Here is a 14,098-nt window from a genome sequence, read left to right as displayed (position 1 = left end):
TCCCTAATTTAACAGCTTGACTTATGTACTGTGGCTTACTTTGTTTCAGGTAGTTTTAGCTCCACTTTTGATATGCCAGTTTCTGTTCATTTCTGCATAAATCTGTAGTACATCTTAGTGCATGTTTAAGAAGCAAAGTCTAGACTGCAAATACAATTTAATCTTAAGAGCAGCATTTAAGTTTACATGGTACAAACTAGATTTAAAATAGGTAAATAGATTGTAATTTATATACTGTGTTCAGTTCCAAAGTATATTTTTCTTTGCAATCCATTATCTCATTATAGAATCTTGTAAGTCTTTCTACCTTTATTTCCTTCTTGTAGTTAGCAACAAAATTGGTAAATTTTGATGGCAAAATGTGCAGCTTAGTTATAAATGTAATGTGATTTCTCCTATACTAGGATATGCTCATAGCAGTGAATCTGTTCTCCGGTTCCATGATAATCACTTAAGAGGGTATTTTTCATGACTTTTTAAAAAAAATTGGCTCCTGTTATGTTTACTTCTTCATTAGGAAGCATCGAAATATTAATAAACATCTATTTACTTACATTTCTAGTAAAAGTGAGAAATAATTTAGAAGCAGCTAGTATGTCATCTAATTCTTCAGAAGGTCTTTGACAGCTGAAGCAAAAGTAAGTGTGTATTATGATTCTGTGAAGCTTGGTTAAGTTTTGCAGGGAAATTTAGTCAGGTTTTTATCATGAACAGTGAGAAGGTAGAATAGCAAAATGCTGGCTCATATACAAATGTACATAACAGTGGGCCATGAGGAACTTTGGCTCATGGCTTTCCCATACAGCTTGATTTGAGGCCTATCTTTGTATGTAAGTAGTTCCCACCCATATAATTTATTCAGGTTTTTTTGCATGAGGCATATAAGCTAATCAGGTGTACTCTGGATGAATATGTGGCTGAGTTCTGGATCATTCTGTATGCCCAAAATAAGGTAACACAGTCCCACCATAGTGAGTAAGAATCTACACAGCAAGTGAGTAAAAATTCTTGGCAGTAGTACATCTTTCTTTGTAGGAAGTTAAATTATCTTATTCTTGCTTCTTGAGGGAATCCACTTCTGGTTTTTCTGATTTTTTAAAAAAAATTACATTACTTGTAGGTGTAAAATGAGAAGTGTGTTTGTGTAAGATGAAAAGCAGTACCATATTAGGAACACTGGAGTGGAATCTTTCTGTCTCTGTTGTCAGCTTGCATAACATATATCAGGATATTCCAGTCCATTCTCACAGCATCTGCCAATTTTCCATGTCCTTCTCCAATCACTCAGTGTTTTGTATTCTCTGGTCACACTCAATCCTCATTGAGTTGTTCCAGTTTTCCGAACCATTTTTGAACTTTGCGATTTCCTAGAGTTTATTAACACTTTACTCTTGTGTATGAGTGATATTGTTTCAATACACTTTCAGAATACTGCAGTTGTATCTAGGATGCTTAAAGTGTTGATTCTTTGTAGTTATGATCATAGTAACAGTTTTGGTGATGAAAAAGGATTCAAACTGGAATTGATTTTAGGTTGATTGGCTGATCTTAAAATCAATTAAGCTCTAGCAGATCTTTAAGTGTTTTGAACTTCTAGAGCTAAATTAATTTGATTTTAATTTAAAATAACATATAGCTGTCCATACTGTAACAACAACCCTGGGTAGTGCACAAAGCAGTAAAAGCAACAAATCTTCCCTCCCAAACAATCAGAATAAAAATCTATAAAAACTCTAAAACAACTCATGGCACCCCTGGACAACACTCCCATATACCCACTTATCATCTTACCATGCTCCAGCCTTATCCTACCCTAATATCTGTGGGAAGAACCAGCTCTTCAGGGCATTCTGGAAGGCAAGGTAGGGGGGAGGGCTTGCTGGATCTCTGGGTAAAGGGTGTTCCACAGGGTAGGGGCAACTTGTCAGGTTCAGCCCAAGAACAACAGCAAGGCAATTCAGTCCAGTACAGTTCCTTTATTAGCTTGCACCTAATAGACAGAATCTCGCCAGACTACACCTATGCTAAAGCAGCTAGTGGATATACCCCGTGAGACTCTAGGGAGGGGCTAGCCTCATCCTCTTTCTCTTCCCGTGATCTTGCTGTGGACTGAGAAAGCACTTGCTCTGGAATGTTCCCCCTCCCTCCTGATAATCTTGATCCTCCATTCCAGTATCTTCCATTACGCAACTATGGAGAAGGTGCACTTCCTAGGTCCTGTTAGATGACAACATTTAAGAGAAAGGACCTGGAGTGCTTCCATCCTGTCTGACCTGGTGGGGACTCAGGGAGAGTCAGTCCTGCAAATAGCCTGGTCCCATGCCATTTAGAGCTTTAAAGGTAAAAACTAGCACCTTGAATTGCACCGGCAAAGAAACTGGAAACCAGTCCAGCTCGCTATCAGCCCTTCAAGGTAAATCAGACTAGGAACCAAAGTTATGTATGCTAATACTACTTTAATTATAAGATTATGGTAACATAATCTTTCAAGTCTGAATGTGCTTTCCCCCTCCCTCCCTTTATCTTCAAGAGAACTAGGGAGCGTCAAGCCTGAAATCTTTCTCAAATTATATTTCAGCCTCAGCCTCAAATTTCTTTTGTCTGATCAATGTCTTGGTTGCGGATCTTCCTCTTATTCCTCAAGGTTACCCTTACAGCCCATTACATTCACACAGCAGCAATGCAATATGGGCACTCTGCCACATTCTGGACCAATTGTAGTTTCCAGATGGTCTATACATGTAGACTGTGTTGCAGTAATTCAACCAGGAAATGACTAGGGCTTTAATGACTGTGATAAGGCCTCCTGGTCCAGGAATGGCTCTAACTGGCACACAGGACGGGTCTGTGCAAAGCCCCCTCTAGGCACAGTTGCCACCACCTCCTAGAGCAGGAGCCATGAATCCAGGAGGACCCCCAAATTACGTACCAACTGTGACTGGGAGAGTGCTATCCTGGCGAGAGTCAAAGATAACATATCACTAGACCCAGGAGGCTCAAAAACCCAGAGCTAACCCATCTTGGTGGGGCAGCTGATCAAATAGGCCCCGCCTCCCTGCAGAGGGAGGTTAACCTGGACAACTCCAGAGCTAAATTGGTGATTGGCATGTGTAAAGGACGACATTGTTCAGTTAAATTTTATTTTCCATTAGTGCTTATTTGCAAAATTCAGATCCTTTCCTATGTTAAATATTAGTGCTCTTAATAGTTTGTGAAAATATTTAGAATGCCATTTTATATATTTGGTATTGTTGTTACGGTCCTTCGAATCAGTCCTGACTCCTGGTAACCACATGGAGAGGTCCATGTTGTTTTCTTGACAACATTTCTGAAGAGGTTTGCCTGTATCTTCTTCCTAGGGCAAGAGAGAGTAATATTACAGGTATTACAGGTAGTCCTCAGCTTACAACAGCAATTGGGACTGGGATTGCTATCACTAAGCAATGCGGTCATAAAGCATGATGCCATGTGACCACATTGCTTAGCAACGGCAACCCCGGTTGCCATTGTAACCACAGGACCGCATGGTTTGTTAAGCGGGAAGAGGCGAGAGTCTCATGTAAGGCGCATGGGGGGGGTCCTGCAGGCAGGCTCTGGGGAGCATAGGTGAGCTGGCAAGGGCCGCAAGTGGCTACTAAGGAGTGTGGGCAGAATGATGAGGGCTGTGGGCAGGCTTTTGGGTGTGCGGGCCGGCTGGCAAGGACCGCAGGCAGGCTGATGAGGGCTGCGAGGTGGGTGCTAAGGAGTGTGGGTGGGGCAGCAGGGACTACAGGCATGGGGTATGGAATATGAGATCCCTGAAGTTCTCATACTCCATAGTGGGGCTGCTTGGGAGAAAAAGCAGAAACTACTTACGTGAGCAACTTGCGACCTTCCCTGCCAGCTTCCCCATTGACTTTGGTTGTAGGAAGCCAGCAGAGAAGGTCACAAATGGTGATCATGTGGCCGCGACTCACTGCAACGTCTTAATTATGAGCTGGGCGCCCAAGCACCTAGATCGCAGTCATGTGACCACGGGGATGCTGCGACGGCTGCAACTTCGTGAATTGGTCATAAGTCCCCCTTGTTCAGTGCTGTCATAATTTTGAATGGTTGCTGAATGAGTGGTCATAACTCGAGGACTACCTGTATCCTAATGGAATTGCTTTACTGTTCAAGACTATGCATTTGTGTTGCCATTGAGATTCTCCTAACTGATGGTGTGAGGAATTTCTGTGGTGCATATTCTGCACTTATTATTAGACCATAATAAATAAGTAAAATCATTTGTAATTGCAAATTGTACACTTTAAAAATTAGAGCTTCACTGTATTTTGAAAGATCTTTGAAATAATAACATACAGTTCTTACGCGAATGTTTTGCTACATACAGTTTTTCAAAAGTTGACTGTATCAAAGTACCATAGAAACTAGTTTTTAAAAAAACAGGTGCATACAGCAGGAATGGGCAGGGCATCTGGTAAACATAAGCCAGGCCTTCAGCTGCAGCAGCAGAATCTCAGGGCTTCCCCCAGATTGTATAATTTTTTTAAAAAGATTCAGTAGGATGAACAAGTATTTATCTTCATTATTGGAAAAATATTCATGGTAACCATATTCATGGTTATTTTTAGTAGCAAGTTGGACATGATTCTCTATTGATCTAACATGGGAAAGCAGCATAGAAGGAAACATTGTTTAAAAAGTAAACTACTATTGCTGCTGTTAATTAAAATGTTGGAATATTGACTCTACTTTAAAAGTTGACTAAAATGCTGTAGACTTGTTGAGGTTATGTGCACATAAGACTTTATATGCATGGTTAAGGCCAACTTTACATCATTTGAAATCAATATAGTATGAGATAAATTAAAGACATTTTGTTGACATCTGGAGCTGGAGCACATTTCCATTTCTGGAACAGTGTCCTCTTACCTGTTTTTGTTTCATGTCTCCTATGCTCAAAAGTGTTCAAAATTTCAAAAGTGTTATTTCTGGAAGAACAATGTAGTTTGGGATGGAAGGTGAAGCTGTTGCTGAAGATGCAAAACCTGCAAAACTAGCCATATTGGGTTCAACATAAAAAGTATTGGCTATTTAAAGTCAGACAACTGTGCTAACCTGAGTTCCAGAGAGATTTATATGTTGGTGATGTTGTAATTCATGTGCCTCTCTCATCAGGGATGACTTGGCTGATGGTCCAATATTTAGCAGAGTCCTTTCACATCCTTGGAACCTTGAGAGAGGTTTCTCTCGTGAGGAGAATCCTTCAAGTCCATTCAGCATGAGACATGATGAGGACTATTACAGTAGGGATATTTTCATATCTCAACTAGACCGTAGCACAAACAATGAACATCTGCAGTATCAATCAAGAGAAAATGATAGGGATGGGGAGCGAGAATCAAAATCCTTTCAATATGACAGAGATGACAGACTGTTTGATGAAAGCATAAAACGTCAAGATTTATTGGCAGAAACACAGAAGTATTGTAAACAAAGTCTTAATAGAAGCCCACGCCTGATGTACTTGGATGAAGATTTTCGTAAACTTGAAAGAATTAGGAGAAAAAGAGAAGTGGATGAGCTAAGCAGAAATGTTAGTACTGACTACCCAATGCTTGATTCAACTAGTCCAGAACAGTCTTCTGAATCTCGATACCATTATAGATCTGAGAAAACACCAGCAATGCCCACAAAATCTATACTGAAGAAACGTTTGGATGATTCTTCTATACAGGTTTGAATTGAATTCTTCACTCTCTTTGTTACTCTGTCAGTTTCACTAGTTTTTTTCCCCCTAATTTAAATATAAGTATTTAACTTTCTGTTTGTAGATCTCTGGAATAAAATGCCTTGAACAATGTCACACTGTCTTCCCTGTTGTGGAGTTGATTTAGTAGGGCAACATCTTGGATCCCATTTTGATCAGAAAGGTTGCATTTTATTTGTTTTAAATTTAAACCAGCAACTTACTTTCTGTTAAATATTTTTGTGTCAGATGTGTTGTCCTTAGGCAAGCATTTTAATATCTGTATGAGGATAAAATGAAGAATCTGCATTTTATACAGTAATTTTAGGTCAGTCATGGGGATTTCCATTGTCCCACCTTGAAGCACCATCACTCAGGGTAATCCCTTTCCTCATGCAAGATGAAGTAAGGAGCAGTTGCTCCCTACTTTGCTCTGCAAGGAGACTGAGATGGCTTGTCATGCTGCGAGAAGGTGTCTGTTCTAAAAGGTGAGATTTTGGGAAATGGAAGGGAGCTTGCTGAAGATTTTCATGGTTTAGATGAGACTTTTAGCATGGATTAAGCATGTAGGTTGGAAGTTTCATAAATGAGTTTTAGAAAATCTAGTACAGAATCTTTCAGTGTTTTAAACTGAAGAGACCATTACAAATATTAATATGTTTTTTTAAAACTGTTTGAAACAATTATCAGGTCACCTCCCTTTTCCAACACAGTTTCGAAACAGAAATAAGTAACTCTTGATTTCTGAAAGAAGAAGGAATATATTTCTGTGAATTTTCATCGTGCATCTGTTATAACTAGGCTTAGGAGCATTTGGGTACTTTTTTGGATTCGTGAGATGCTCCCCTCAGAAAGGTACCTTTCAAAATCTGTTATTGTTCAGAGTCATGTTGTGCTTTCTCTGCTGCTCATTTGACATGCTGTTTTTCTTCCTCCTTCACCCTTGCTGAATGATTCAAAATAATCAAGGATCATAGCACGAGCATGTTGATGCTGTATAACAGATTAAAACTGGACTTTATGAGAATATCATGGAAGAAAAAAGCAAGCCATTTCATTGAATGGCTAACTCTGAACAAGGCTGGGTGGGGACATGGTATGTGCAGCTTATAGAAGATAGCCAGGGTGATACTGTGTTACTGTATTGGCAATTTTATTACTTACCAGTACAATATAGTGAGATCATCTTGTATCAGTCTGGCCTGCTCAGCAAGGGAAGTGTATTATTTGTCTTCCTCTGATAACATTTTTGTTGCACTCTGCATCCTGGCTCAACCCTAATGAAATACTCACAGTATGCTAGATTAAATGATATTTTAGAACTCTTGTCTCTGCCTCAGTTTCATTTTTCTTCTCTTACAGTTTCCTAAGATAGTAGCTGTAATCTCTTTATAGGAAAGGGTGGTCTGTTTTATGGATTGAAAAATTGATTAGCCTTATTATAAACTCTAATATCACATAAGATCTTTTTTTAAGCCTAGATTCCTTTCTAGCAATTCTTTATCCATCAATGACCTCCCTTTCTTTCAGATAATTTTTATTTGTACCAATTTAACACAATTGCTTCTTTTTATCAGTGATTGAGAATTTCTTCAGTTCAACAAGAATTTGTTTGCAGGCTCTGCTAGTAAGGAAACTCAAGGCAGCAGACATGCCTAGGGAACATATTCTAGCCCACAAAAATGCTTTTCCTTTTGAACAGGACTCTGGGAATTTTTTAAAGGAGAAGGAACCTCATGAGTCAACATCAGAATATATCAACCAACATGGTGACTTCCTGCTGCCTCATGAAAGAGCCAGCCAGGATGGAAGTGGTTTTTCATGCATTCTAGGTACGATGACTGATTCTACTTATCAAGAAAAAAGACTGTATCCCTTCCCTGATAACATAGAGGATGAAGATAAATTTCTTTATGGTGACGATGATGGTGATTCAAACAACTGTCTCTACTCTCAAAAGCTAATGCTGAGTGGAAAGAAAGAACTTGTAGGTGAGAAAGTAAATTCTCCACCTCCTGCAAGTCTATCTGTAAAACCAGATACTGTGGAAGAGTCCAGATCAGAATATGAGAAGATCCGTGACTTGCTTAAAACTATTGGTCTTGACATTGGAGTGGCTGAAATAGGTAAGCTTGCTGCCCGCACAGAGGAAAGACTCCATGGGAAAAAAACAGCTTATTCTCCTGATCATCATTCAGTGGCAATTCATAAAGCAGAAACTTGGGAGAGGCACTGCAGGCTAAGTGATGTTCATTCTCCAGAATCTAGGCAGAAACATTCTCTGTCGCCAGCTGGTTCTTTTCCATCATCTAAAACTGTGTCTCCTGTTTTAAAATCTGAGCCCAATAACATCAGTGCTTTAGGGCAAAATAATCCTACTGGCGTGTCAGAGCAACCTGGTGTTTCAGGATTTTTAATCCCATCAGCTCCACCTTCTTTTCTTGATATTCCTTCTGGGCCCATCTCTGATTCCTGGCATGATGTTCCATATTTCTCTACATTCGCTCCAACTCAGTTGGCCCCAAACTGTGCTCCTCTCCCAGTAGCCTCACCTGGGTATGATGTATACCAGCACTATATGGGTTATGCAACTTCTGACTGGTGTGCTCAGCAAGTGAAACCTGTATGTTCCAATAAACCTGGGCTAGTCAAACTAAAACGCAAATGTACAAAACCCAACCTCAGAATCATTCCTACAGTTGCCATCAGCAAAAAGACTTCGAAGATCAAGAAAAATGAAGCTGTTTCTACCACTGCTCTTTACTCCCATCTGCTCCCTCAGTTATCCCAGCCTTCTCTGAAAGATACCAAAGGAAGAATATCTGATGAAAGAAATCGAACTTCTCAGAAGCAAAAGGTGAGTATCTTTTTTCTTGATTTCATAATTACCATAGAATCATAGAAACTACGATTTGGAACAAACTTTAGAGGTCAGTTGTCTAAACACCTGCCCAATGCAAGTCTCCATTTGTCATTTATAATATACAATTTAAAAACAAAAATATTGTTTATTTTTTCTGGTTAATAAGCTTTAACTTTTCCTTCTTTTCAGCATTAGAAATGTATACTTAGTATATATAAACAGTCTTCCTCATACTTCTGAGATAGATGGATAGATACATAAATGTGTCTGTACGTATATAGTTTTATTTTAATTGCTTATATACAATTCCTAAGCTGCCTAACTCCAGAATGACTCTGATCAGCTTCACAATATTAAAAAGCAAGAATATGACAATATTATGTACAAAAAGAACACAGTCCTGGGGGAACAGGTTAAAAAAAAAAATTCTCTACCCCCAAAACTAAAGGGGCCAGCCAAACACCCTAACCAAAGGTCTGGCAAAAGAGCCAAATTTTAGGGCTCTCTTGAAGGGAGGTAAGGTGGGTGCTGCAACAGAGAAGGCCTGTTTTCTGGGTTTCACTAATATTGCTTTATCAATGGGACCCCAAGCAAGCTGACTCCGTCTGATTGCTCAGGATAGGCAAACATTATAAGAAGGATGGGCAGACATTACAAGAAAGAAATTGTCCTTCAGACAGGCCCTATGCTTTGTAGGACTTCATAGATAATAACCAGCATTTTGAATTGCACTCAGAAGCTTATTGGTAACTAGTACAGCTTATGAGGCAGAAGTGTTACATGGGTATAGTGAGGCCTCCCTATGGCAGCTTGTGCTGCTGTATTCTGAACCAGCTGTAGCTTTCAAATGGTCTTCAAGGGCAACATGTTGCCATAGTTTGTTTGCAAGGTGACTAAGATACGAATGACTGTAAAGAGAGCATCCTGGTCCAGGGATGATTGCAACTGGCATATATGTTGGACTTTTGCAAAGCCCTAGCTGCCACTAGATCCTTGAGAAGGAGTTGAGAATCTAGGAAGACCCCCCCCCCCCGTGCCACCCCATTCAGGACCAAGTTTGAGAATCTCCAGAACCAGGAGGTCCAAACCACTTGGACTCGCTAGGATTGAGCTTAAGCCTGTTTCTTCCCATCTGCCTCCAGGCATTTGGAGAAAAACTTGACAGCATTGCTTAGTTGTTCATGGGTTGAGATACACAGTTGAGTAACATTTGTGTACTCATGATATCTGACCCTGAACCCAGGTCAACTGATTGATGACCTCCCTTCTGTACCCTCATGTAGATATTTAGGACGGGCAAGAGCATCAAACTTGTGGCACCACACAAATCAGAGGCTTTGAATTTGAGTCCCCCCCTCCCCAACCTGGAACTGGCTGAGGAGAGAGCTCTCCAGTTCTCTTCCCTACAGTTGGTCCAGAAGAATGCTATGATCAATGGTATCAACAATTGCTGAGAGATCAAGTAGGGCCAGGATGGTTGCAACCGCCCCCATCGCGGCATCACCAGAGATCATTAACAAGCATGATCAATGCCATCTCCATACTGAATCCCTGAATCCCAGCCTGAAACCCAACTGAAAAGGATCCAGATAATCCATTTCTTTCAGGGCTCTCTGCCATTGCAACCTGACTTCTTCCCAACAGTATTTGCCAGAAAGGGGATACTAGAGGTTGGACAAAAGTTGTCCAGGGCAGTTGGGTCCAGTGATGGCTTCTTGAAGAGAGGGCATACCATGGCCTCCATCAAAATTGGTGGAACCACTCCCTGTTTCAGAGAGGCCAACCCTACCACATGGACTCAATAGTATGTCACCTCCTGGATGGCCTCCACCAGCCAGGAGGGACAGGGATCTAACAAACAGGTGGCTGGGTTAACAGTGCCAAGGATCTTGTCCATATCATCAGAAGAGAGAGAAAGAGAGAGGATTTACTATTGCTCATATTTATTGATCCACTGTTTAACTGATTTATTATTCAGGAGGTATTAGCATTCAACTTTTTCAGAATGTACTCAAAGTAGATTTCAAAAAGACTGAATAGGTAATCATTCAATCTCCTATCTATATTTACCCATCTACATGCATCTTCATGTCTATAAAAAAATCTTAGAAGATAGAAACATACCAAATTTTCTACATCATTGGTGACCACTCAGTGGTAAGCTGACAGCGAAGTGACACCGAACTCTAAGGTTCATTGATACTGCAACATAATGGGTGGATGACTTATCTCCACCTGCCATAAGATTCTCTAACATTTATTTCTTCCATGGGTTGCTTTCCTCATCCAAGTAATTGAAAAAATTATTCTAATACTGTATACCAAATAAAATAATGTTCTGCAGGGGTCTTTGGCAACAGAAGCCAGGGGTTTTTGCAAAATTTATAGGTAGATGTAGAATATTGCTATTATCCCACAATTCAAAACAGTTCTAATGGGTTTACTGATTTTGCACTTAACGTTGTATAGTCTGTTTAAATCTCATTACAGCCTTAGGGTTTTTAATTGTTTCAGATGCATTTTAAGGTTCTGGACTTGAAATCTATCAATCTTGTGAAATCAACTGCTACTTTGTTGATGTCGGATTCGCAATATGTGCTAAATTTGTAGACATCTAGTGCTGGACATAGACCTAGACATCTAGTGCTGGATTTCCACCTCCAGCTTCCAAAGGAAAATTCACTGTCCTGGAAGCCATTGAATTGTGTCCTAAAGAAGTTATTACATTACGGAAAATTAAGAATACATTCCATGTTTGTTACATGTGCTTTAGTCTAATGATTCTGGTTTACATGCATTTCCTTTTTTGTTGGATTGTGGCCTGTTTGCCTCCTCCTCCCATCTTATGAATTATATAGCTTCAGGAAATTCCTAAAGATAATAATCCTTTCAGATAGATTTTATAATGAAAGAAGGCATACTCATTTTAATGGAAAAATAAACACACTATATAAGAAGCTCTCATGTCTGATAAGAGATAAATTACATTAAATATCAATTGTAATATGTGATATAAAATCATGATAAAAATACCGTGGATTCAGGGGCACATTGGGAGTTTGCCATAATGATCCTTGTAGGATTGCTTTTGCTTTGGTCAGTGAAAAGGTATGTTTTAATGTGCTTATTCCTTCTTGATTTTTTCAGGTAATAGAGGAAAGAGAAAAGTTGAAGCTTGAACAAGAATTACAACAGAAGAAACTCTATTATCAGAGGATTGAATTAAATAGGCTTTCAAAACAGCAAGGTATTGCATCCTCTTATTTTGTAATTTTTTTTGTCCTGAAGTACTCTTTAACAGTGTTGAATAATGTATAATCACCTGGAAAGAGTGTAATTATATTTATCTCATTCTGAGAACATCTCATAGTATTACAAGTAGTCCTCAGGTTACGACGGCAGTTGGAACCAGGAACTCCATTGCTAAGCAACACAGTTGTAAAGTGCAATGTCATGTGACTATGTCGCTAAGTAACAGTAATTCTGGCAGTCCTTGTTGTCATCATTAAATGAGGACTGCATAAGTCACTAAGCGAGGACCTCACGTGATCATGACTTCTGACTTCCTGCCAGCTTCCCCGTTGACTTTGGGGGAAGCTAGCGTGAAATGTTGGAAATTGTGATCACATGACTGCGGCTTGCTGCAATGTCATAATCACGAGCCGGGCACTGAGCACTTGGATTGCAGTCACATGACCATGGGGATGATGTGTTGGCCAGAACTTTGAGGAGCCATTGTAACTTTGAACAGTCGCTGAACAAATGATTGTAAACTGAGGACTACCTGTATCCTAAAGAGCAGTTTATATGTGTGTTATCACTGTAGACAACATTACTTTTAATACATACTAAGCACGTGACATTTGGATCTAACAGAATTATAGCTTATAATTTTAATTACCTTAAATAATTATATATGTATTAAAATGATTTTCTTTTGCATCTTGCTGCACCACTTCAATTAATTCAGTGGAGATGCTGCGAAAGAAACGAAAAGAGGAAGACCCTTTGCTTGTGGAACTGAGCCGACTGAAAGAAAACATTGCAAAAGAGGTTGCTCAACTGGAGATGAATGTTAAAGCTGTGAAGGAGAAACAATCTGAACTTGATAAAGTAGCTCACATCCTGGGGATGAATGTTTTCGAAAAATCCCAGAAATTATCTTCAGAAAATAAAGACTCTTCAGAAAACAACCTGTGAAAAAATTCTAAAAGTGAAGAGAGAACTTTTAATTCAATCAAGGTATGTTTCTAGATGCTGATAATAATGAATATTCTCAGAGGAAAACTTTTGGTATCATAATTTTGGTTTAGTAAACTAACATGAAAAAGCCTTTTCCCTCACAAACGTCATCATTTCATCCTCCCTTCACACATTTCTGCAAAGAAATTAGCATGTTTGCAATTGTCTATAACTTTCATTATGCCTCAGCTAACTCACAACTTCAGAATAAGCAAAATCTTAAAACATAGTTTCAGATTGGTTTGATATCTGTGCTTATTCTGAAAGGGTAAAAGTAAAATTGAATTATACTTGGAAATGATGCTCGCAATGGAAATTATTCTTCCTAACTATTGGCAACTTTGCACACTTGCCACAATTTGCTTCATATGGTTGGAGGAATTCAGTGAGCTAAAGAAGAGGGAGGTAGACAGGAAAAAAATCTACTAAAAATAAATGCTGGATGTTGCCCATAGTTTCCCATTTTGGATGAAATGTCAAGCTAGAGATAGTTAAAGACTTTCTGGGTTGTGAGTTGGCTTGCATGAAGAACTTAGTGAGGGAATTGCATATGCATATCAAAGACTTATTCATATCTGAGTTTATTAATGCAAGATTCAGTTATCCAGAGAGCAATCATATATAAAGGTTTGGTTCTTCCTTGCTCTAATTTTATTATGCATAATCCTATAGGTAATCACTCAGAGGTAAGCCCCAGATAGAATTATTGGATAGCAGTACTAGCATATTTGTCTTTTCTCTTAGTTCTCTTGATAATGGTCTCATAAGGTCAGTATTGATCAGAACTTCACTGATATCAAAAGAAAGAACAGTGCCTTAGATAAGATGAAACACTCTATAATAATGGCCTTCCTCTAGAAGAAAACAAACAGTAATGTTTGAAGATGATTGTGTTGGAACAAATAGGGATGAAAGAAATTAACTATAAATCTAATTTAGAAAATCATTGATGAAAAAAAATCAATGTTTAAGAAGATATTTTGTAATAAAATTCTATAAAGGTTTTTCTCTTATATAAATATCTTTTTGTTTAGTCATAAGGAAGTGATTGTTTACCCAGAGAAGGGACAGAATACAGCAGAAGGAAAGACCTAAAGACTGCACTTTACCTGACCTGATTCTAGCTTTTAGAAGCTATGGTAAGATTCTGAGATGAAGACTAAAATCCTTGAGAATATTTTTGTTCTGTCATGATTTCAAGCACTATATTTTATTCAGATTTGTCTTATGTTTCAAGAAAAGTAAAAAAAAAGTTAAGAAAT

The 14,098-nt window shown here is 38.9% G+C and overlaps 1 protein-coding gene across 2 annotated transcripts in view; it reads left to right on the top strand.

Moving 5' to 3' along the window:
• LOC103055136 (zinc finger protein 318-like) overlaps positions 1-14,098 on the top strand; it is a 16,695-nt gene extending 2,597 nt beyond the window's left edge. For both annotated transcript variants that reach the window (XM_088144963.1, XM_025168257.2), the window contains 5 exons: positions 5,161-5,719; positions 7,434-8,588; positions 11,742-11,841; positions 12,565-12,836; positions 13,871-14,098. In XM_088144963.1, the coding sequence (XP_088001089.1) occupies positions 5,161-5,719; positions 7,434-8,588; positions 11,742-11,841; positions 12,565-12,794 (2,044 nt within the window). In that variant the 3' untranslated portion in view covers positions 12,795-12,836; positions 13,871-14,098. The remainder of the gene's footprint in view (positions 1-5,160; positions 5,720-7,433; positions 8,589-11,741; positions 11,842-12,564; positions 12,837-13,870) is intronic.

This window comes from Python bivittatus, unplaced genomic scaffold (assembly GCF_059951505.1).
Source record: "Python bivittatus isolate LINGU-HERP-01145 unplaced genomic scaffold, Pbiv_v1 ctg000020_np1212, whole genome shotgun sequence".
NCBI lineage: Eukaryota > Metazoa > Chordata > Lepidosauria > Squamata > Pythonidae > Python > Python bivittatus.
This window is presented reverse-complemented; position numbering and strand designations above follow the sequence as displayed.